The following is a 24,009-nucleotide window of genomic DNA, read 5'->3' on the forward strand; positions in this document are numbered from 1 at the left end:
TGGGAACCACCATCATCTCCTCCTTACCTCCTCCCTATCAAGTGCTGCAGGTGAAGATATGCTGGGGTCTGTCACCCTCCTTCTCTCCATCCTCCTCCCTGGTAAATCAGCTGCTTTCACCCCAGGTTAGCTCCTTCAGGAATTATCTCTTTCTGCTTCTTCTCTTCCTCTTTTTCATCTTTATCCTTGCCCTCCTCCTGCTCTTTTCTCTTTTGCCCTTCCTCCTCCTCATTCTCCTTCCCCTCCTCATCCTCCCCCTCAATGTGTCTGTTTGCTTTCTTTCCCCATTATAGCCGGCCAGACAGCACTCACCCTGGACCAGCCGTTGGTCTCCATCACCGAAAAGGCAGGGGCTTCCACAACGTTTTTCTGCGTTTTCCAGCAGAAGGATCAAGTACATTCACTGGTATCGCCAGCAGCTTGAGAAGGCTCCCCAGCGACTGTTCTACTATAATCTGGCCAAGTCTGAAGTCACCCTGGAATCCGGATTCACCTCAAATAAAATCCACGCTTACATGGCAAATGATCAAAGCTGCTCCCTGTTGGTCCAGAAACTGGACAAGAGTGATGCCGGCCTCTATTACTGTGCCAGTTGGGACTCCACTCTCTGTAATCACGAGGAACAGGGCCTGAACTTTCAGAGTTCTGGAACTGATTCTCTCATTCAAGGTCTTTGGCAAAGTAATGGTGGCCTCAGCTTAATTTCTGGAGGAAACAGGTCCAAACTCCAGCTCTTTCTCTGAGAACAATCCCAGAGGCCCCATCCACTTTATCCAGAGGTTGAGCACAGACCACAATTCCCACCAATACCCTCTCAGAACCTGGCAGACTCCCATTCCTGCTCTGCCTTAGACAAGCAGCAGGAAGAGCACTGTCTTTTGTTCAGTGGGCTCTGGTACAACCCAGCATCCTCCATAAACCTCATCTACCCATCGCTCTGGGGCCTAAACCTGTAAACTGAGAGAAGTCTTTAAAGACAAGGATTCTTAAGTAAATGGCTCAGCTTTAGAAAAAGTCCCATCCAACCAAAGAAAGAAATACTCAGGCTGAAGGCTTCAGGAAGGACTATTATTTTTGTAATTCAGTATTCCTCCTTTTTTGAGGAAGAAAATGAGCTATGAGCCCATTTCCCAGGATTTTTCAGCTCTATTGTTTGAGGCTTGGTCATTCCAATAGGTGAACAAGACTATCTGAATAGTCTTTTCAAAGTTATCATCAACCTGATCAGGTTTTTCCTGGTGACCCAGTGTACGATGACACAGGAGTTCGTCATAAAGTTACAGCAAAGACTGGATTTCCCCCACTCATTTTTATAACCCACCCGATCACTTCATCCCAGAAAACACCTTTGTACTTACATAAATAATAATAATATAATTGATAACAACAATTGTATTTATTGGATGCCTACTATGTGTCAAGCACTATCCTAAGTATTGGAGTAGATTCAAGTTAATCAGGCCAGACACGTGGATCTCACAGCCTAGAGGAGAGGGAGGAAAATGATTAAATCCTCATTTTACAAATGGGATAACTGAGCCACAGAGAAGTTAAATGATTTGCCATGGTCACGTAGACAGGAAAGTAGCCAACTGGGGATTAGAACCCAAGTCTATTGCTTCCTGGACAGTGCTTTTTCCACTAGGTGAGGCTGCTTCCAGTGTATAAATTCCACTCATTCATTAATTTCTTCAGTTTTCACACTCTTGCTGGTACCAGTTGCATCTTTATTTTTCCTCTTGTTCTCTCTAAATGCTTCTGATTTACATCCACCCATCTATCCTGTTAGACTGTTAATTCTTTGAGAGCAGAAACTGGTCTTTTCCTCCCCCACACGCTATGAAACACTTAATTCAGTGCTCTAAACATGGTAGGCATTGATTTTATACCATTGATTGAATGATAACATGATTGGATGTGTTTCTGGCCTCTAGAAGGTCCCAGTGAATCTCAGCTCATCGAGAACAGAAAACCAGGTAAGCACTGAGTTCCAAAGATGCAAACAAATAGCATGAGCTTAGGTTCAAACACATAAGACACCGTAACATCAACACATTTAATGTTTTCAAATGTTCTCTTAGAAGAAGAGAACCCAAGGCACATGCTCAGATTCCCCCAGCTCATTGGCTTTCTGCATTTTCATTCAGTTTGTGGACAGCTCCTGTCTTAACTTTCCCCTTCTGCCAACCTTCTCACTGTTCCTTCATCTCAACTATCTAGTCACCCGCTCCTCTCGCCCACATCCTGCCTCTGGTCTGGCACTCCCTCCCCTTTCATATACAACTGATAATCACTCTCTCCATCTTCAAAGTTTCTTTAAAGCCACATCTCTGCCTAGAGACGTTCCCCAACTAAGCCCTCATTTCCTCTTCTTCCACTCCTTCTGTGTCACTAATGTACTTGGATTTGCACCCTTTATACATTTACGTATGTAAGTGCAATATGCTTACTAATGTTAATGTCTTTTTTCCCCTCTAGACTGTAAGCTCCTTGAGGGCAGGGATTGCATCTACCAACTCTGTTACACTGTACTCTCCAGGTAAGCACTCAATAAATACAACTGATTGATTCATCTCGTATACTCTCTTAATACCTTCATGGATCTCTCCAGTTTCACCCATCCCCTGTGGAGAGACACAAACCTGTCCCACCCAGTGATCCCGCAGCACCGCCTTCATCCCACACTACAAAGTGCTCAGAGGAGTGTCCAGAAAGCACAACCACTGAGCACCCAATATCTTTTCTCCCACAGCTAGAGCTCTGGTGTAGCTGCAGAGGATCGAAGCCCCTTTCAGTGCCTCCCTCCCTGTGGCAGAGAAGCCCAGACCATGGTGGGGCGTTCCACCTTCCTTTCATATTCCCTGGAGGCCTGTGTGAATGTCACGTTGGCTCCAGTGGTCCAGTGGGAATGTGAAGTTGGGGAGGAGCTGGTCCTCCCTGCTGCTACTGTGGGTCCTTGTGGCCTCCAGGAACACACGATGGTCACCCTGAACCAGGGCCTGGTCTCTGTCACCATCCAGAAGGGCAGAAACGTGGACCTCTTCTGTAAGAGTGCTGGCAAGCTCACGAGCTACATCCAGTGGAACCGTTCACAGCCAGGGAAGCCCCAGCAGCGCTTCCTCTATGTCTCCACAACCAGGAACAAGGTCAATAGGCTAAGGCAGAAAAATTCCAACCATAAGAACAAATGTAGCTGCCAGCTGTTGGTGTTCCAAGTGGAGGCAAGCAATGACAACTTGTATTATTGCGCCAGCTGAGACCTTCCACAGTGCTCCAGGACAACTCGCTCCCTGCAGCTCTCACTACCACCATGCTTCCGTACCCACCTGGAATCTCACCCCTCTTCTACCGTGCTCACCCCAACTACAAGGTTGACTTACCTCTGGAAGGACCCAGCTGGTGGGACCACATGCCAGGGACCATCCAGGCACCGGTCCTGATGCAAGGCTCCCACTGCCTGAATGGGGTCCAGCTTCCCACGTCATCATGCCAAACTCCACAGGGGCAGGGGTTGCCGCTTTTCTCTGTGCCGTGGGGGGCCCTGGCCCAGAGTCTGGCCCTGTTTGGGGGTGGATGGGGTGGGGGTGGGACTTCAGTGAGTGAGGTAGTAAATGAACCTCACTGGATGCCAAGCACTACACTCTGCTAAGCATGTGGGAAACTAGAACACAGAGAGCAACAAGATCCCCGGCACAGGAAATGCCGTTGGAGGGTTTGGTGGGACCCCCCCTTGCAGCTGTGACAACACAATTCCAGTATCTGTGGTTCTTGGTAATTCCAAGCTCTGGTGCAGCTCTGCCCATTATCATATAGAGTGTGGGAACTTTCTTGGTATTAGGAGCTCCCAGAGGCAAGGAAGTTCCCACAAAGGGGCAAACAAAAGCCTCAATTCTTCAAAGAGACCCAGCAGAGGAGCTAAGCAACGGCGGGTTTTCTGGAGAGAGGAAATCTGCCATCAGAACAACTTAGCTGGTCCAAACAACAGCTCAAGGAGGCCTGGGCTGGAACTCTCTCAGCTGCAATAAAGAATTCTGTGAGGACAGTTGGAGAACCAGGAGAATAATATCCTTGTTCCCTTTAACTAAGCACCTCACTTAAGAGGAATTAGGAATACCCTCAAACAAGCTTCTGAATAGCCTGTGTTTCTCAGGGCAATGCAAGAGACTAACAGTAGCAAGTGAAGATTTATCTCAGCACTTAGAAGAGTGCTTGGCACATAGTAAGCGTTTAACAAATACCAACATTAGTATTACTAAAAAGAAATGAGTGATTGAAGAAGAAGGGTTATCCTCCTCCTTTGCCCAAGGAAAGCCCAAGAGAAGACATTTAAGTCTTCACTGAATTTATCAGTAGTTGATGCAGGTAAATAAAGAGTAAACTCAAAATTCCTACAAGAATAGATCAGGGAACATAATTCAGCAATGTTTGTTTTTGTTTAAACTGTAAGATCAATCAATCAGTGGCATTTCTTAAAAATTTACTATGGCCTGGTGGAAAGAAAATAGACCTGCAGAGTCAGAAGACATGGGTTCTAATTCTGGCTCTAGTATTTATCTGTTGTGTAACCTTGGGCAAGTCACTTAACTTCCCTGTATCATACTTCCCTCGTCTGAAAAAATGGGTTTCCAATACCTGTTCTCCCTCCTACCTAGACCAGGAGCCCCATGTGTGACCTGATTATCTTGTATCTTTCCCAGCACTTGCTTGACACAATGTAAGCACTTAACAAATACCACAATTATTATTAATTATTAAATACCTCACCATATTAAGAGCTTGAGAGAGCACAGTAGAATCGGTAAACATGATCTCTGCCCTCAAGGAGCTTACAATTTAGCAGGGGAGACGGACACTAAAATAAATTACAAAAGGAGGAAATCAGCTGAGTTAGAAGACATGTACGTGAGTGCCGAGGGGAGGGGAAGGAGGGGTGGGTACCTAATCAGTCAATCAGTAGTATTCAGTGAAGACTTATTATGGGCAGGGCGCTGTACAGAGAGCTACTGCTTGAAAGAGCACGACACAAAAATGTAACAGATACATTTCCCGCCCACAGTGAGCTTACAATCTAGAAAGACCTAAGTGCTTAGTGGGTATGAACTCAAGTGCATAGGTGTTGCAGGAAGAGTGAATCACTGGAGAAACTCAACTTTGAACTTTCCTCCACCCGATGCCTTTCTCAAAAATGAAATCGGTCTATCGTTGGTGAATAACATCTACCAGCAGGTGCGGTATGAGTTAGAGAACAGGAAATTTGGATTTGGGGCCTCAAGTACATATTAGGGCAGTTAAGCCACACCACTGGAGTCGTTGGATGAAAAAACCAAGACTTCATCCCATGGGCTGTATTTTTTTGAACAAACCACAGGTTTCATGTGAAATTCATGGCAACGGCCGGGGTTAGAGTGTTAGAGCGGTTACCCAGGAAGGTTCTCAGCCATTCCTTCTCTAGCCCCACTTTCACTGCTTGGACAAAATCCATCAAGGGTTCTCATGGGGAAACACCAACTCTGTGGTGCCCGGGGCCCGATCTGGTGGAGCCCGGACGAACGGAGGCCTGTGGCCTCTGGATTCCCCACCTGCCCCAGTGACCTCCAGCCCAGAGCCAGGTCGGTGCTGGAAACACAATAATCTCAGTGCCTGTGGTAGGTGAGGAGGCAGAGGAAGGGGATGCAGCATTCAATTCTGACCCCTTAAAGCCCTTTCGGGTGCCCAGAACATGTCCCAGTGTGGCAACCGGGGTGATCTAACTCATGTCACCTGCCCTGACACCTTCTGCATCCTCTCAGATCATTCTTCTTATCAGCCCACAGGTAATCATCCCCAACGCACACCAGCAATCTTCTGATCAGCCCTCTTGCTGTTGTGTGTTGGAGATGATTACCGGTTTGTCTGCCTCGACTTCCCTTTTAATAAGTTCATTAATGCATTCAGCAGTATTTATTGAGAGCTTACTATGTGCAGAGCACTGTACTAAGCACTTGGAATGTACAATTCGGCAATTTGGCAACAGATAGAGACAATCCCTGCCCATTGACGGGCTTACAGTCTAATCGGGAAGTTCTCTGAGGGGGCAGATCTCTTCGCTAACGCCTACCCAAACACCTTCCACATTGGTAGCTATAAAGCGCAAAGACAGTCAAGAAATTCTTGTGGCCTGACCGACTCCCTGACTAATATCAGAATAGCCTTCCTCTAGAGAAAAATGAGCCATTTAGAAAAGACGGATTCCAAAGCTACTTTTGTCTCAACTGCAATGGAGGAAAGAATTTGTCCCAGTCTGGGAGGAAAAGAATCCAGAGAAAAATGAGGCTCAACCCTCAAAAACCAAATCATCCCATGTGCATATAAACTATATCATTTTTCATAGGGGTAGATCTCACTGCTAGTAGTATTATCTTTTCACACAAAGAAGATCTCAATATTTTACTTAAAATCAGTATTCTTATTAAGAAATAGTTATAAAGTTATTGTTTTAACGGCCGACCAGTGGTTCCTACCTTCAGGTTACTTATGATCTAATGAAAGCCAGGACTTTGTGGTCTGGCGTTTGTTTGCTAAACTCAATGGAATTTCCTGTTCTTCAGCTGTCTTAAAGATATGATAAGAAATTTCTCTTTCTTTCTCTCTCTTATCTATCTATCTACCTCTAAGTTAGTCTACCGTGCTTCAAACAGTGTCTTCGAACACTCTCTTCTGTGGTCTCACCCAAATATGCACTCACACAGTGTTGCTCACTTGCACAGTCATGTTTGCACAGTCTCTCCCTGGGCCAAGACTTCCCTCTCAGTTCCCTGCTACCCTGTTCTACGAGTCATAGGGGGGCCTTTAATTCCTTTGACTTAACTTGGAAACCAGGACACCAGTAAAGAAAGAAAAAACCTGGCTCCCGTGTCGGATCCTAAGATAGAGGAGGCCTAGCTGACTGAGCCTTCTCGGAAGCTCTTCCCGAGGCACCATCGTCAAGGAGGAAGAATCACTGCCGTCCCCTCTCCCTTTTGGTTGGCCCATTCTGGTCCAGGTCCCCTGGTTCAGCTTATTGCTGTGGAACATTCGATTGCATTGATTTTGATTCCACTGCTTGGAAATTTTTCTTTGCCATCTCGCCCATGGGTGTGTAAGCTCCATGGGGGTTGAAGAGGTTGACCAAGAGCTTGTGTTTTAGAGGAACCGACCTCGGGAAGCCATCAGTGATACTGTTACTTCACTACCGCTAGGGAGGCCTGCAGGTTTGGATGGATTTCCAGAGCTTGGACTTGGTCTCACTTGGGGTTCGCAGCAGCGTATGACCCCACGGCGGTCTGCGGGCTCCAGGCTTGGGCGGGCCATGCGCCTTTCATGAGCTGGGGGTGCCGGGGTGTCGATGAGGCACGGGGACGACCACAGCCCCCGCTGCACGCCCGATACCTATTTCGGGCGGGCGCCCGCTCTGAAGGGTTTCCTTTAGCTGCGGCCGGGCCCGGGGACCAGCGCTACCAGTGGGTTAACTGTTCTCGCTTTGTCACACAAACAGCCCTGTCCCCTCCAGAACCCTAACCGGTTCAAGCCAGTTTCACTGAGAATGTTTCTCCCCTCCCCTCAGGCTGACAAAAAACAAAACAACACAACGGGGACCCAAAGAGAAAACAGCCGCCCTCCCGGTACCCGCTGTTCGACCACAGCCGAGGTGAGCCGGGGGTGGGGGAAGCCCAGGACAAGGGAGGGGGTGGGGGGAAGCTAGAGGGCTCCCGGACCGATGGTATCAGCATTTAACGTTAGCGCCATTTTACAGAGGAGAAAATTGAAGTTTAGGGAGGCAAGGGAATCTGTCCAAAGTCATCCTGCAAAGTCGGGTCAGAACCAGATCTAGAACCGAGATCTCCCGACTGCCAACTCTACCCTCCTTCCACTCTACCCCACTGCCTCCCTCAGCCTGGTGAAGAATGTTATCAAATAAAGTAAATTGTATTCAAATATGGAGGTTTTTCAATCAATACCATTTAATAAGTGTCTATCATAGGAGCCATCAATATAGGTGAAAGACACAGTTCCTGCCACAAGGAGCTTAAAAATGATGAAGCTGATAATAATTGTGGCATTTAAGTGTCAAGCACTGTACTAAGCATTGAGGTAAATAAAACAGATCAGACACAATCCCTGCACCACCTGGGGCTCACAAGCTAAGGATTCGGGGAGGGAATTTACAATCCCATGGGGGAGACAAGCAGACACAAATTATTTATTGGCAGGAGCAGGAGAAAGAACAGTTCCACACCTGTTGATAGCAGGGTAGTGGTGCTTTCATTTATGCGACTAGATCGATTGATAAGAAAATTAGAGCAAAATCTAAAACTAAGCCCAGAACATAAAAGCAAAATCAAGGAAACAGGACTTGTTAAAACCTCACACTTTCTTCTACAGTTTAAAAATAAAATCATAAAATAAACCTCTGCCTGGTGATTACATAGAAGAACAGCTTGTAATTGCAGTAACAATAATATTCATTCATTCAATAGTATTTATTGAGGGCTTACTATGTGCAGAGCACTGTACTAAGCGCTTGGAATGAACAAGTCAGCAACAGATAGAGACAGTCCCTGCCATTTGACGGGCTTACAGTCTATCCATGTGCTGCTCTGCTCCTTCTGTGCTGGTCTGAAGAGAAGTTGGGCGTTTGGTCCAGGGAAATTCTGTTCGCCCTCACACCTTTCTCCAGAGATGTGAACTAGACAGTTCTCTCCAATTGCCACTGGCCATATTCCTTTTGTAAATGAGGAACAGCATGAAGATGCAGTACGTGGTGCTCTTGAGCAGAAGGATGGTGTAGGTGTAATAGGCAGTCGTGTTCACTGACTGGAAAACTTGTTTTACTGAAATAAAAACATCCAAGATGAGCAATGCAAGACCAGTGCCAGTCCAGTGTTCCCCCTCCCTGGAACTCTGACAGTGGCATCGACGACGGACGCTTATAGGAATGATTTGATGGCGGCTTCCTGAATGTCTTCCCTGTCTGGATGGGCCATCTAACACCCCAACCTCACCTGCAATATCCCTATTTTGAACTCTGGTAACCCACTGAGGACCGATCATCCGTGAATCTGTCCAAATCCCTCCTGAAGCTACTTTATTGTAAGTGTCTTCAGGGCAGGGATCTGTCCACTACCTCTATTGTACTCTCTCAAATGCCTTGCTCAGGGCTCTGCGCACTGTGGAAGCTCAGTAAATAGAATTTACTGATTGATTGATTGATTAATTGTCTGTGAAAGCATCCAGTCTCCTCTTGTATCTGCTTGACCTTCCCCTGCTAGATCAAAAGCTTCTTGAGGGCAGGGATCATGTCTACTCATTCTATTGTACTTTCAAATGTTCTGTACAGTGTTCTCCACACAGTAGGTGCTCAATTAAAAAAACACTGTTTTAAAGAGAAGTAGCTTGACGTAGTGGATTGAACACAGGCCTGGGAACCGGAAGGTCCTGGGTTCTAATTCTGGTTCCACCACTGTCCCTGCCCCAAGGAGCTTAATAATAATAGCAACTAGGATTGGGGTTAAGGTTAGCGCTGGGGACCTGGGCTCTGGGGGAGGGCTCACTGTGAGACCACAGGGCAGAGCCACTCTCGGGAATAAAGCTCTTCCTATCAACCAACATCCCCAATGGGTTTCCGGGCCCCTTCCAGAAATGCCACCATCAAAATCCCCTCTTCCTCTTCCTCCTCGGGTCCATCGGCCACACTCCTGGCCGGCTCTGCCAGCTGAGCTATGGGGTCTGGAAGCCATCTCGCCAGACAGTTGGTTGGTAGCCCTAAGATGAACAGGTTTACGATAGCCTCCCCCAGCCCTCTGAGCCTTGTGTCACCTCAACCTCCATTCAGGTGGATTAAGAACAGAAGAGAGCTATCTGTTTTTTTATGGTATTTGTGAAGCACTTACTATCTGTCAAACACTGTTCTAAGCGCTGGGGTAGATACAAGTTAATTAGATTGGACACAGTCGCTGTTCCGCATGGGACTCACACTCTAAGTAGGAGGGAGAAACGGAGAAATGAGGCACAGACAAGTTTAGTGACTTACCCACGGTCATACAGCAAGGATTCGACAGAGTGGGGATTAGAACCCAGGTCCTTAAGAAGTTACCCAAATTTGCTCCCTGGGAACTGCTTGGACATTCCCTCCCCTTTCTGGGGTTACAGATACGAAAGAAAAATCCCCAAGAACTGCACAACTAAGCTGTCTGTGCAAGTCCAGTTTGTATTTGTCCAGCAATTTTATTTCCAAAGCACTCTCACATTACTTTTTTAAACTTTACCCTCACAAAAACCCCGTGAGATAGGTCAAAAAAAACCTAACTCCAGAGCAGTGGGGTTTTTTGAGCACCTACTGTGTGGAAAACACTACCGAACACCTGGGAGAGTACAATAGAATTACTAGGCATGATCCCTGCCCTCAAGAAGTTTACAATCTAGCAGGGGAGGGTAGAGCAGAGACAAGAGTAGTTTGGGCACTTTGGTGGACTCCATGGGTCATCCCTCATCAGAACGCCTCTCTTCCTGAGGGACCTGTCCATTTTAGCCATGAAAGATGGGCTGGGAAGCTCAGCCCTTCCCGCCATTAGCTGATGATGACCATGGAGCAGAAAGGGCCCTTTACCTGAGCTGTAGCTCAGAGCAGTGAGAGACCTATCCCTGTGTTCTTTACCTGGACCAGTGGTGCAGGCCTCCCTGGCTGTAGGGGGTGTGGAGCGAAGAGCTAGGGAAATGAAAATAAAAATTAGAGCTATTTTCAGGTCTATTAAGTGCAAACATCCACATTCACCCCTGTAGAAAGACATGTTACAGTACGACTCCATCAAGAAAAATAGTCATGGACTCCTGAGCTCCAACCATATGTTAGTATGTCAGTGTAGGATGACTTTACGTAAATGCATTCAAGCCAAATATTCATTCCCTGTTCTGAAGCACCCATCTGTACATGAGAAGAGAACATACCGCCAAGAAATAAACTCTTCCAGACACACAAGGGTAGGGATGAACGAATAAACTTACTCCCCAGAATTCTCTCCAAAAGGTGAGAGAGGAAGAGGGGCCTTCGCTTGGACTGAAAAGAATTTCCTGAGGGGTCAGCTCCTTACATTTGGAATTTTGTTATTCCCCTCAACCCTTGTGAATAGAAGCATAAAGGAAAAAGAAAGGCGGGGTTCTTATGAAGCGAATGTAATTAATATGAATAATAGTAATAATAGTTTAATGGCATTTCTTAAATGCCTACTATGTGCCAGGCCTGTACTAAGCCCTGGGGTAGATTCATTCATTCATTCAATAGTATTTATTGAGCGCTTACTATGTGCAGAGCACTTTACTAAGCGCTTGGAATGAACAAGTAGGCAACAGATAGAGACAGTCCCTGCCGTTTGACAGGCTTACGGTCTAATCGGGGGAGACAGACAGACGAGAACAATGGCAATAAATAGAGTCGAGGGGAAGAACATCTCGTAAAAACAATGGCAACTAAATAGAACAAGGCGATGTACATTTCATTAACAAAATAAATAGGGTAATGACAAAATAAATAGGGTAATAAATAGATAAATAAATAAAGAGATAAATAAATAAATAGATGCAAACTAATCAGAGTGGACACAATCCCTGCGCCACATGAGGGCTCACAGTCTTACTCCCCATTTTACTGATGAGGTAATTGAAGCAGAGAAAAGTGAATTGACTTGCCCAAGATCACACCGCAGACATGTGGTGGAATCGGTATTAGAACACAGATCTTCCCAGTGTGGCGGTCTTTCCACTATACCATGCAGCTTCTAACGGATAAACATTTTTCCCAGACGCAAGATGGGACTTGACCTGAGGTTCCCAAGTAGGCTGCGATCCCCGCAGGGAGTAGGATGGTCAATTCCTTGGGAACCTTTCTTATTTCTTTTACAGTCACTAAGCTGGGAAAAGGTTCTATCTCTCTCTGAGCATGGGAAGGCCAAGAATGGAAACATCACCATTCCCTAGACTGCAGCCAAAACAAAGAGACACTTACTTTTAAATGTAACAGAGCGTTCTGTAGAAATGATGGTGGCGACAGAAGCTAGAAGGAACAAATTCGACCATTAAAGTTGTTTTTAAGCCAGTTCTGTGGAAATATCCACATTCATCCCTACAGAAAGACCTGCTAAAATTCCACTAAGAAATATCACCATAAACCCTTCAGTGAAAAATCTCATTCTTCATAACGTCCTGTTCAAACCAAATGCCTACACGTAATGGCTTTGGCTTTTGCACATAGATGAATTAAGTGCAAGAGTAAAATAGCTCAGAAATTTGATATGTAAAAGTAAACCAAACACACTGAAAGAAGAAAAATAGGAGTTTAAGTGCTTCTCGAGAGGTTTTTTATGGTACTTGTTAAGCTCTTACTATGTGCCAAGCACTGTACTAAGCCCTAGGTTAGATTCAAGCTAATCAGGTTGGATGCATTCCCTATCCACATGTGGGTTCACAGTCTTTCTCTCCATTTTACAGATGAAGTAACTGAGGCACAGAGAAATGAAGTGACTTGCCCAAGTTCACCCAGCAGACGTAGTGGAACTGGGATTAGAACCCAGGTCTGCCCAATCCGACACTCTTTGACTAGACCACGCAGCTTCTAATGGATGAACACTTTTCCCAGATACGGGATGGGACTTAACCCAAGGTTCCCATGTTGGTTGGGGGGTCCTGACAGAGGAACAGGAAATAGGAGGGCCAATTCCTTGGCAATCTTTCTTATTTCTTCTACAGTCACTAAGCTTGGAAAAGTTTCTATCTCTCTCTGAGCAGAGGAAGGCCAAGGATGGAGACATCACCATTCCCTAGACTGCAGCCAAAGCAAAGAGACACTTACTTTCAAATGAAGTAGAACGTTCTGTAGAAATAGTGGTGGGGACAGCAGCTAGAAGAAACAAACATGACAAGTAGAGTTATTTTTAAGCCAGTTCTGTAGAAATATCTACATTCATCCCTACATAAAGACCTGCTAAAATTCCACTGGGGAAAACTGCCATAAACCCTGCAGTAGTAATCTCATTCTACATAATTTCTGGCTCAAAACCAAATGCATGCATATCTGCATGGAATGGTTTCAGACTTAATTAAAAACCAAACATTTATGTCTTGCAGAGATGCATGCCTATAATGGCATGAGAAAAGAGGCTTTCCCCATGAAGAAATCCCTGCCATCCACAGCTGTGCCAGGATGAAGGCATGAAAGGATTCCCTAGAGTCTTCCCCATCAGACGAAAGAAAAAGAAGTCTCTTATTTTGGAATCGAAAGAGTTTCCTGGACAGTAGTAGTCCCAGCGTTCGGGAACACTTTTTTTCCCAAAATAGTCAAGAGGGAAACAGGGAGAAGTTTGTGAGTCCTTGGGAAACCTAAACAAATCAGTCAATCAATCAGTGGTTTTTACTGAACATTTACTGTGTGCACAGCACTTTTAGAAGGATTTGGTAGAGTACAAGATACTAAAATTGGTAGATTTGATCACTACCCTCAAGGAGCTTACAATCTAGTTGGGGAAATGTTATGAAGAAGAGAAATGATCTGAAAGGCAGAGCCTGAGCCAACTCGTCCTTGCTGGGGAGAAGATCCAGTGGACAAACATTTTTCCACTAAAACTTCACATGACTGGACCTGCCCCTGGCTTTTGGCTACTCAGTCTCTTCGCTTTTCTCCCAAGTACATAGTACAGTGCTCCACACACAATAAACTCATAATAAATAGCACTGATTGATTGATTTTCTTAAGGTCAGTTTGTTCTTGCCAAAATACAATCACACTGTTTTTTGCATATAGATGAATTAGGTGAAAGAAACAAATAGCTCAGAAAATTATAAAGTAGAAGCAAGCCAAATACACTGAAACAAGAAAACTAAGGAGTTTCAGTGCTTCTCAAGAGGTTTTTCATGGTATTTATTCATTTCTTTTTATGTGCCAAGCACTGTGCTAAGCCCTGGCATAGACACAAGCTAATCACACAGTCCCTGTTCCACATGGGGATCATAGTCTTAATCCCCATTTTACAGATGAGGTAATTGTAACACAGAGAAGTCAAGTGATTTACCCAATGTCACACAGCAGACATGTGGTACAGCCAGATTTAGAACCTAAGTCTTCCTAGGCCGGCGGTCTTTCCACTAGGCCACGCTGTTTCTAATGGGTGAACACTTTTCCCAGATATGGGATGGGATTTAATCCAGGTTTCCCAGGTAGGCTGGGGTCCTGACAGAGGAGCAGGGAATAAGAGGGCCAGATCCTGGGAAACTTTTTTTATTCTTTCTACAGTCACTAATCTGGGGAAAGGTCCTAGCTCCCAAAGAGCATGGAAAGGCCATGAATGGAGATGTCACCATTCCCTAGACTGCGGCCAACAAAGAGACACTTACTTTCAACCGTAGTAGAGGCTTCTGTAGAAGTAGTGGTGGGAACAGAAGCTAGAAGGAATAAATACAAGAATTAGAGCCGTTTATAATCCAGTTCAGTGCAAATATCCACATGCATATCTAAAGAAACACCAACTAAAATTCCACTGAGAAAAATTGCAATAAGCTCCACAGTGATATTCATATTCTTCATAACCTCCGGCTCAAACCAAATGTCTGCATATCAGCATGTAATGTCTTCGATCTTAAATTCCTTCAACATTCAATAAGCTGGTTAGTTCTAACAAGCACTGAAGGACAAGATCAGAGATGTCACCATTCCCTAGAGTGCAGCCATAATAAAGGGAGACTTACTTTCAACAGTAGTAGAGGTTTTCGTAGAAGTGGTGGTGGGGACAGAAGCTAGAAAAACAAACATAAGAGTTAGAGCTGGTTCAGTGTAAATATCCACAGTTATCGCACAGAAAGACCTGTTAAAATTCCACTTAGAAAAATCTTCATAAGCCCCGCAGTGATAATTCAACCCTTCATACCCTCCGGCTCAAAGCAAATGCCTGCATATCAGCATGTAATGATTAGATCTTAAATAAAAACCAAACATTTATGTCTTGCGCAGTCATGTGCACAAAATGGCATGAGAAGAGAGGAGTATCCCAAGAAGAAATTCCTTCCATCCTGACAGGTGTTGGGATGAAGCCATGAAAGGTATGAGAGTCCTTCCAGGCAGGTGAAAGGAAAGGAAGTCTTTTATTTTGGAATCAACAGAGTTTCCTGCAAAATAGCATTCCCAGCATTCAGACATTTTTTTCCCCAAAATAGTCAAGAGGAAAAATAAGAAGTGTTTGTGTCCTTTCAGAAGCTACATCAATCAATCAATCAATCAGTGATATTTTGTGAACGCTTAGCCTGTACAAAGCATTATTGAAAACACTTGGGAGAGTACAAGAAAACAGAGGTGGTAGACAGGCTCACCACCATCAGGGAGCTTGCAATGACGTTGGGGAAATGTTATGTAAAAGACAGATGGTCTGAAAGGCAAAGCCTGAGTCGACTCATCCTTTTGGGGAACGATATCCAGTGGAAAACATTTTTCTACTAAAACGCCTCGGGTCTGGACAGGCCCCAGGTTTTTGGCTAATGAAGTCAAGAGGCTTTTCTTGGCTTTTCTCCCAAGCGCTTAGTACAGAGTACAGTGCTCTGCACACAATAGTTGCTCAATAAACACCACAGATGGATTGAGGTTCTTAAGGTCAGTTTGTTCTGCCAAAATGCAATCACACTGGTTTTTGCATATAGGTGAATTGCAAGAAACACTTGCAAGGAGTGCAAGAAACAAATAGTTCAGAAATTTGTTGAGTAGGAGTAAAGCAATCACACAAGAAAAGTAAGGACTTTCAGTGCTTCCCAGGAGTTTTTAGTGCTTTTCTTATGGTATTTGTTAAGCACTTACTTTGTGCCAGGCACGGTACTAAACCATGGGGTAGCCACAAGCTAATCAGGTTGGACATAATCCCCATCCCAATTGGACGATCATGGTCTTAATCCCCATTTTATAGATTAGGTAATTGAACCACAGAGAAGTGAAATGACTTTCCTAAGGTCACACAGCAGACATGTGGTGCAGCCAGAATTAGAACCTATGTCTTCACAGGCTGGCATTCTTTCCCCTAGGCCACACTGCTTCTAATAGATGAATGATTTGCCCAGATACAGAATGGGACTTAACCCAAGGTTCCCGGGTAGGCTGGGGTCCTGACAGAGGAGCAGGGAATAGGAGGGCCAGATCCTTGGGAACCATTCTTATTCCTTCTACAGTCACTACGCTGGGAAAGGGTCTCATCTCCCGACGAGCACGGGAAGACCAAGGATGGAGACTTAGCCATTCCCTAGGCTGCACCAAAACAAAGAGAGACTTACTTTCAACCGTAGTAGAGGCTTCTGTAGAAGTGGTGGTGGGGACAGAAGCTGGAAGGAACAAACACAAGATTAGGGCTGTTTTTAAGCCAGTTCAGTGAAAATATCCACATGCATCCCTAAAGGAACACCAATTAAATTCCACTGAGAAAAACTGCAACAAACTCCAGAGTGATAATCATATTCTTCATAACCTCTGGCTCAAACCAAATGACTGTATATCAGCATGTAATATCATTGATCTTAAATTCCTTCAACATTCAATAAGCCGATTAGTCCTAACAAGCACTGAAGGCTAAGGACGGAGACCTCACCATTCCCCAGACTGCAGCCAAAACAAAGGGAGACTTACTTTCAACCGTAGTAGAGGCTTTTGTAGAAGTGGTGGTGGGAACAGAAACTAGAGGAACAAACATATGAATTAGAACTGTTTTTAAGACAGTTCTGTGGAAATATTTCATAGTCTCATTCTTCATAATTTCCAGCTCAAACCCAATGCCTCCATTAACGCATGTAATGGCTTCCATTTAAAATAAAACCCAAATATTTAGGACTTGCACAGTCACTTGCACACGATAATATGAGAAGAGAGGATTTCCCCACAGACAAATCCCTGTCATTTGCACCTGTGTCTGGATGAAGGCATGAAAGAGTTTTCTAGATTCCTACCAGTCAGGTGGAAAGAAAGGAAGTCTTTTATTTTGGAATCGGAAGAGTTTCCTGGACAATAGCAGTCCCAGCATTTAGAAATTATTTTTTTCCCCAAAGAAGTCAAGAGGGAAAATACGGAGAAATGTTTATGTCCTTGGGGAAGCTGCACCTATCAATCAATCAATCAATCAATTAATGGTATTTACTGAACACTTACCTTGTCCAGAGCACTGTAATAAGCACTTGGGAGAGTACACAAAAATAGAGTTGAAAGATATGATTCCTACCCTTAAGCCACTTACAGTCGAATGAGGGAAATATTACAAAGAAGAGAGACAGTCTGAAAGGCAGAACCTGAACCAACTCCTCCTTGTTGGGGAGAAGATCCAGTGGACAAACACTTTTCTACTAAAAACCACAGGACTTTAGGCTTTTGGCTCCTCACAGTCTCTTGGCTTTTCTCTCAAGCCTTTAGTATAGTGCTCTGGATATGGTAAGTGTTCAGTAAATACCACCAACTGACTGATTTTCTTGGGATCAGTTTGTTATTGCCAAAATGCAATCTAGCAGGTTTTTGCATATAAATGTATTGTGCAAGAAACAAATAGCTCAGAAATTCTTTAAGTACAAGTAAAGCAAACAAACTGAAACAAGAAAAATAAGGAGTTTAGGAGCTTCTCAAGGGTTTTTTCTCCTTTTTTTATGATATTTGTTAAGTGCTTATTACATGTCAGCCATTGCACTAAATAGTGGGGTAGATACAAGGTAGTCAGATTGGACACAAACCCTGTCCCACATGCGGCTCACATTCTTAATCCCCATTTTATAGATGAGGCAATTGAGGCACAGAGAGGTGAAGTTACTTGCCCAAGGTCATGCAGCAGGTAAGTGGAAGAGCCAGGATTAGAGCACAGGGTTAGATCATGCCGGTAAAATTCTGTGTCACTGCAAAGGAGATCCTGATTGTTGTCTATTTGGGTTTCAAATCATTAACCATAGCAAAGGGTCAATAGTTCTCCATCTGTGAGCAAGCCTTACCTGGTGCTGGAAATAGCTCTTCCTTTTCTACCCGACCAGTCTTCTCATGTTTGTATATCAATCTGTAAATCTTCCCCGGTGACGATTTCTTAACGGTCAACCAGCTCATCTGCCAGTACTTGTCCTTCACCTTGAATGGGTCACTCTGCTGGGACTCCAAGATCTTATCACTCCCCTCTTCCTTCCAATGCATTCTGATAACATCGGGGTAAAAATCCTTGAAGAGGCAAATGTAGGTTTCTGTATTTTGCTTTTCCTGCTCTAGTGAAGATGGGAAAAACTTGATGGGTTCAGGAGCTTTTAGGGTAGCAGCTCCCTCTGGGAATAAAATAAAATAGAAGACAAAATTTCGGAGATCTGAATTCCACCACTGCATGACAATTACAACAAACCTGAAAGAAATGGAATCGGGTGAATGATATCACATAATAGGGTTCAAATTCGTTGGCATCAATCATCAGTCAATCAGTGATATTTACTGAGTGTAGAGCACTGTACTACGCACTTGGGAGAATACAATATAACAGAATTGGAGTTATCTTCCCTCAAGGAGCTTACAGACTTGAGGGAGTCTAGTCGACAAAATTTCAGAGCCCAAATTTCCATAAACACCCAACCTGTAGTACTGAGAATTCAAGGCACTGAGAGGAATTTGCTATTTAGAAGATAGCAGATTTGCACATTCATTCAATCGTCTTTATTGAGAGCTTACTGTGTGCAGAGCACTGTACTAAGCGCTTGGAAAGTGCAATATAGCAACAGAGACAATCCCTACCCAACAACGGGCTCACAGTGCTTTTAGACTTTCTATAGTGAAATGAACCAAATTTTCATCCTAAATTACTCTATAGAGGAAAAAGCCCTTCATATTCTTGGTTGGCACCCAAAGACATCTTATCTACAAGATCACTCAAACTCGAGCCTGCTTTATTTTCTACGCTCCTTGATGAAAGTCATTTCTTTTATCGATGAATAAGGCCCTGACATTTTGATGAATCCCACATTGATGTGCCAGTGAAATCAATCAGAGAATCAATTGAAGAAGTAGCATGGCCTAATGGAAAGGGGAAGGGCCAGGGAATCAGAAGACCTGAGTTCTAATCCCAGATCTGCCACTTACCTACCTGTTGTATAACCTTGGGCATGTCATTTAATTTCTCTGTGACTCAGTTGTCTCCTCTGTGAAATGAGGATTCAACGCGCATTCTCCCTCCAACTTATATTAATGCCTGTTTACATGTTAGGATGTGCACATATTTAGAATTCTATTTATTTATATTGATGCCTGTTCACTTGTTTTGATATCTCTCTCCCCCCTTCTAGGCTGTAAGCTAGTCTCTCCTTATTGCTGAATTGTACATTCCAAGTGCTTAGTACAGTGTTCTGCACACGGTAAGCGCTCAATAAATGTGATTGAATGAACTAGGAGCCCCCTTTGGAACAGGGACTGTGCCCAACCTGATTACCTCATATCTACCCAAGTGCTTAATACAGTGTGTGGCACATAGTAAAGTGCTTAACAAATGCTATAATCATTATTATTATTATTATTATTGTTGATGAAATGAGGCAAGTCTCCCACCACTTAATATTCTTGTTCTCTATATCACTAGATTCTGGTCCATTTTACATTTTTAATAGTTTCATACTAATTTCTTTTGACTATCCCTTATGTCTGGCCCAATATAGAACCTCATTAAAGTATTCCGTGTTTCTCGTGTTTGGCAGACAAAAAGCCAAGAACCATGCCACACTCTCTCCCACTTACCATTATTCGGTCTTCTCTTAACCAATCCTATTTATTGAGCTTTACTGTTTGTGCAGAGCATTGTACTAAATACTTGGGAGAATATACTATAGCAGAGGTGGTAGAACAGTCCCTTCCCATAATAAGCTTACAGTCTAAAGGATCTTTATCTTTAAGGAAACTATTGATCAAAACGCTTTCATTAAAATGTCCTAATCAATGCTGTGTCATGTAGAGGCAATTTCAATAAAATATGAACTAGTAGAAAGTATGTTGAATAGTCAGGGGGTTTTGGGGTCTTTTTAAAAAATAGTATTTGTTAAGCACTTACTTTGTGCCAGGCAGTGTACTAAATGCTGAGGTTTGGAGCAAGTTAATCAGGTTACACACAGTCAATGATACACATGGGGCTCACAGTCTCAATCCCGATTTTATAGTTAAGGTACCTGATGTTAAGTGGCTTGCCCAAGATCACACAGCAGACAAATGTTGAATCATACTCCTGGATCATAGTCTGAACATTTATCTATTCGGATGCACGAACAAGTTTACTCATTTCAGATCACCTCAGCATTATTTAAAGAATTTTTTTGAATACTTTCTTAAAGAAAATTAGAATGTTGAATGTGAATTTTCATAAAGTGAACAAAAAGACAGTTATTGGTTTTGATATTTGTTCACCTCCAGGAGCCCAATCCAAGTCAGAACAAAAAAATGTTCATGATCATTGCTTTAACGGGTGAACCGCTAAATTTCCTTTAATCCATTTCTCAGCATTTACGATTTTGGTTAGTTTTCCTGGTAAGTCAAAGTGGAATCCTACTGATTCACCGCTGAAGCCTCCCTTTGCACATTTAACCACTGGACTGGAGTTCGATGAGCTTTAGGGTAATCTTGCACATATGCGATCAGAAGTCTGTAAGTAAGCTCCTCGCCGGCAGGTAAGGGATCTACCTATTCTATTATATTGTACTCTCCCAAGCACTCAGTCCAGTGCTCTTCACCCAGTAAGTGCTCAATAAATACCCTTGACTGATTGATACAGTATCCTCCTTGGTCATTCACTAGAACTGTATTGATTTCATTTAAGGAAGGTGTTCTAACACCATCACCTTTGAAAAGGTCTACAGAGACCAGGGAGCCTCCAAGCCATCCTAAATCTTAGCCCCTTAGCAAGGAGAACTCAGAACCAAATGAATGCCCAGTCCCCAGTGCCTTCAGCAATGGTACCTAACCAAGCCATCATTAAAGACCCTTAGAAATACAAGCCATCCTTTTTGGCACGCTCAAAGCACCCACAGGTGACATTGGCTACTTTGGCCGTCTTTCAGCGGCCTAAATAGCGAACATGTCAATCCGAACGCTATACCTGTTACACCGAGCTTCGTGCCAGTTCCAGAGACATACCCCATCTCACAGCTTGGTACAGAGTTACGAAAACTGCCACTGAAGTCTTAGAGAGGGCGATCAACTGGTATTTACTGAGTGCTAACTTTGTGCAGATTACTGAACTAAGCACTTAGGAGAGTGCAGTACAATGGAATTGGCAGGCACATTCCCTCACCAGAATGAGCTTTAAATCTAGAATTGAATCATAGTATTAAGCCACACTAGTGGATTCTACTCTGAGTTTTCCTGTAGGCGGCACCTGAAAAAGATTCACTTTGTTTCTCAAAAGGGCATAAGACTCCCAGGAGGAAAAAACTTCTGCAGTGAAATCACCTTTCATGGCTGATCTTTCCTGCCAAAATTTCCCAGTGTTAGCTACACAGTGAGGGTATTTTAAGTGCTTAGTGTGTGGGAAGCACTGTGCAAAAAACTGGGGAAGAGGTAAATCAGGCCTCATTAAAGGTTGGGGTAGTCAGGGAGCCCCTGTTTTGGAAGCTTTCTAGGGGGTCTCAGCATGGGGGCTCAGCTGGACTCTAATCTCTAAAGAAGGAATTCCCTCCGCACCTACCAACGATGATGAGCTTGGTGCCGGAACCGAACACTTTAGTATAAACGCCGCTCTTGAGAGCACTGTACTTGAACCCTTTACACAAACGTAGTCACGAAGATACTCTACTAGAGAAGCAGCATGGCCTAGTGGAAGGAGCACAGGCCTGGGAGTCAGACGGTTATGGTTTCTTAACCCGGCTCTGCCACTTGTCTGTTGCGTGACCTTGGAAAAGTCACTTCATTTCTATGTGCCTCAGTTACCTCATCTGTAAAATGGGGATTAAGACTGTGAGCCCCACATGGGACAGGAATTGTTTCCTACCTGATTTACTCTTATCCGACACAGCACTGGATACAGTGCCTGGCACATAGTAAGCACTTAAGAAATACCACAATTATTATTGTGGTAAGCTGAGCTCTCGTGAGAGTACAGATACATTAAAAAGACACAAACCAACCCACGAGAAAGTGACAATCTAGTGGCGGAGACAGATCTTAAAATAAATTAAAGGAAATGCTCCATTTCTGATCCTTAGGTCCACATGCTTATTCATGTAAATATTCGTATTCTCAGCTCTGTCCTATTATGACTCCCAACGGCTTAGTACATTCAATCAGTGGTGTTTATTTAGCACTAAGCACCCCACACCTCTTCAGGGCAAATGGAGCACTGGAGAGGAGCAAGGAGAAAGACATGTTCTCTCCTCATTAGCTATAGCAATCTATTGAGCACTAAGTCTATTTTGGCAATCTATTAAGTGTTTGGGAGAGTACGATATAATACATTTGGTAGATATGTTCCCTACCCACAAGGAACTTACAGTCTTACTTAAAATTATACTAGTTGATCGTTTCTCCAGCATTAAATTCACTCCGTCTGATTACACAGCCCTGGAGGTCAGTGTCCGAGTTTATCAGTCCGATTGTCCTCTCACTGGTATACTATCGTAGATGTTCAGTACATACTACTGACTGACTGGCATTTCAGCGCAGTACAGACCCAAACATTTCATTTTTCTCAGGAATGCTCAATGAGCCAAGAGTGGCATATCATCTGGTCTTTTCTACCTCTTCCATCCTCCTGCCTCTCTGAAGTGCATAACCTCTTTTTCCTTCCGAATCTCCCCCACAGCCTATAAGCAAATAGTGACCGTGAATCACACCCTGGTACCTCAATCACCACTCCCTTCCCAGTTGAGAGAAAGAAGCCCAACCAATCGGCTGAAAGGAGGCTTTGGTGACTCACTGCTCCAAATCCAGGGTCCCCAGCCCCACTTCAGCCCACTTGGGGCCCAGGAACAGGTGGGAACCACCATCGTCCCCTCCTTCTCTCCTCTCCAGAGCCCCGAGTGCCACAGGTGGAGACATGCTGGAGTCTGTCACCCTCCTTCTTGCTGCCCTGCTCCCTGGTAAGTTGGCTGCTTTCGCTCCCTCTGCAGCTGCTTCTGTTTCCTTCTCCTCCTCCCGGGCCTTTTCCTCCTTCTCCACTTCCTCCTCTTCACCACAGCCATTTACTTTCTGCCCCCGTCCCAGCAGGCTACACAGCGCTCACCCCGGACCCTGGACCGGCCAGGGATCTCCATCAATAAACAGGTCGTGAAACCGGCAATGTTCCTCTGCAAGTTTTCTGACCAAAGCATCACCTACATCCACTGGTATCGCCAGCAGCTTGGGAAAGCTCCTCAGCGCCTGTTTTACTATGACCTAGACGCATCCCAACCCAAGCTGGATCCAAGATTCAGGTCAAAGAACATCTACGTGTATAAAAGCAAAAACCAAAGCAGCACCTTGTTGATCCAGAACCTGGACATGAGTGATGCTGGCACCTATTACTGTGCCAGCTGGGACTTAACGGTAACACAAGTCCCTCCTCTCCTCGTACAAAAATTTGTTGTCTGTGGTCACCAGGAGCACAGCCTACCTCTCACAGCTTTGGCAATGAATTTTACCCGCTGTTTAAATCTCCTTGGCAAACTAAGAGGGGCTTCAGGATTCTGGGGCAAACAGTTCTGAACTTCAGCTCTTCCCCTGGGAACAAAGCCTGGGGTCTCATCCGCAGGTCGGGCACAGAACACAATTCCCACCATTCCCTTCTCCGACACAACTGGCTTCCCAGCCCTGCTGTCTGAGCAGATGACACCATCATCTCCTAGGGTCGGAGGCTGTAGAAGGACACTCTGACTTTCATATCCCTGGGATTCTGGGACAATCCAGCATCCTTCCTGAGCCTCACCCACCCACCCGGGGATTGCTCTGGAGCCTAAAACTGTAAACTAGCAATGACAGCCTGTCCGGCACCACCCGCTCAGCAACGTTTATTCCAAAGA

The 24,009-nt window shown here is 44.5% G+C and overlaps 1 protein-coding gene across 1 annotated transcript; it reads right to left on the bottom strand.

Annotated features, from left to right (window-relative positions):
* Nucleotides 1-8,088: 8,088 nt before the first annotated feature.
* Nucleotides 8,089-23,050, bottom strand: LOC114813895 (mucin-5B). The gene is made up of 11 exons (XM_029071394.2): nt 22,929-23,050; nt 21,702-21,763; nt 17,998-18,315; nt 16,661-16,708; nt 16,312-16,359; nt 14,749-14,796; nt 14,398-14,445; nt 12,860-12,907; nt 12,017-12,064; nt 10,673-10,723; nt 8,089-8,849 (listed from the first exon to the last, which is right to left on the bottom strand). Exons 1-11 carry the CDS (start codon nt 23,048-23,050, stop codon nt 8,680-8,682), a joined length of 1,011 nt encoding a protein of 336 aa, XP_028927227.1. The 3' UTR covers nt 8,089-8,679.
* Between the last annotated feature and the right edge of the window lie 959 nt (nt 23,051-24,009).

Source organism: Ornithorhynchus anatinus, chromosome 8 (assembly GCF_004115215.2).
Source record: "Ornithorhynchus anatinus isolate Pmale09 chromosome 8, mOrnAna1.pri.v4, whole genome shotgun sequence".
Taxonomy (NCBI): domain Eukaryota; kingdom Metazoa; phylum Chordata; class Mammalia; order Monotremata; family Ornithorhynchidae; genus Ornithorhynchus; species Ornithorhynchus anatinus.

What these genes read in the sequence shown, in the direction of transcription:
- LOC114813895 (XM_029071394.2), bottom strand. Translation starts at nt 23,050, where the DNA reads ATGTCTCCACCTGTGGCACTCGGGGCTCTGGAGAGGAGAGAAGGAGGG. An exon ending in AACCTCTACTACTGTTGAAA is followed by an intron (nt 14,446 to 14,748) that starts GTAAGTCTCCCT and finishes TATTCCTTCTAG; the next exon opens with CTTCTGTTCCCACCACTACT. An exon ending in AGCCTCTACTACGGTTGAAA is followed by an intron (nt 12,908 to 14,397) that starts GTAAGTGTCTCT and finishes TGTTTCTTCTAG; the next exon opens with CTGCTGTCCCCACCACTATT.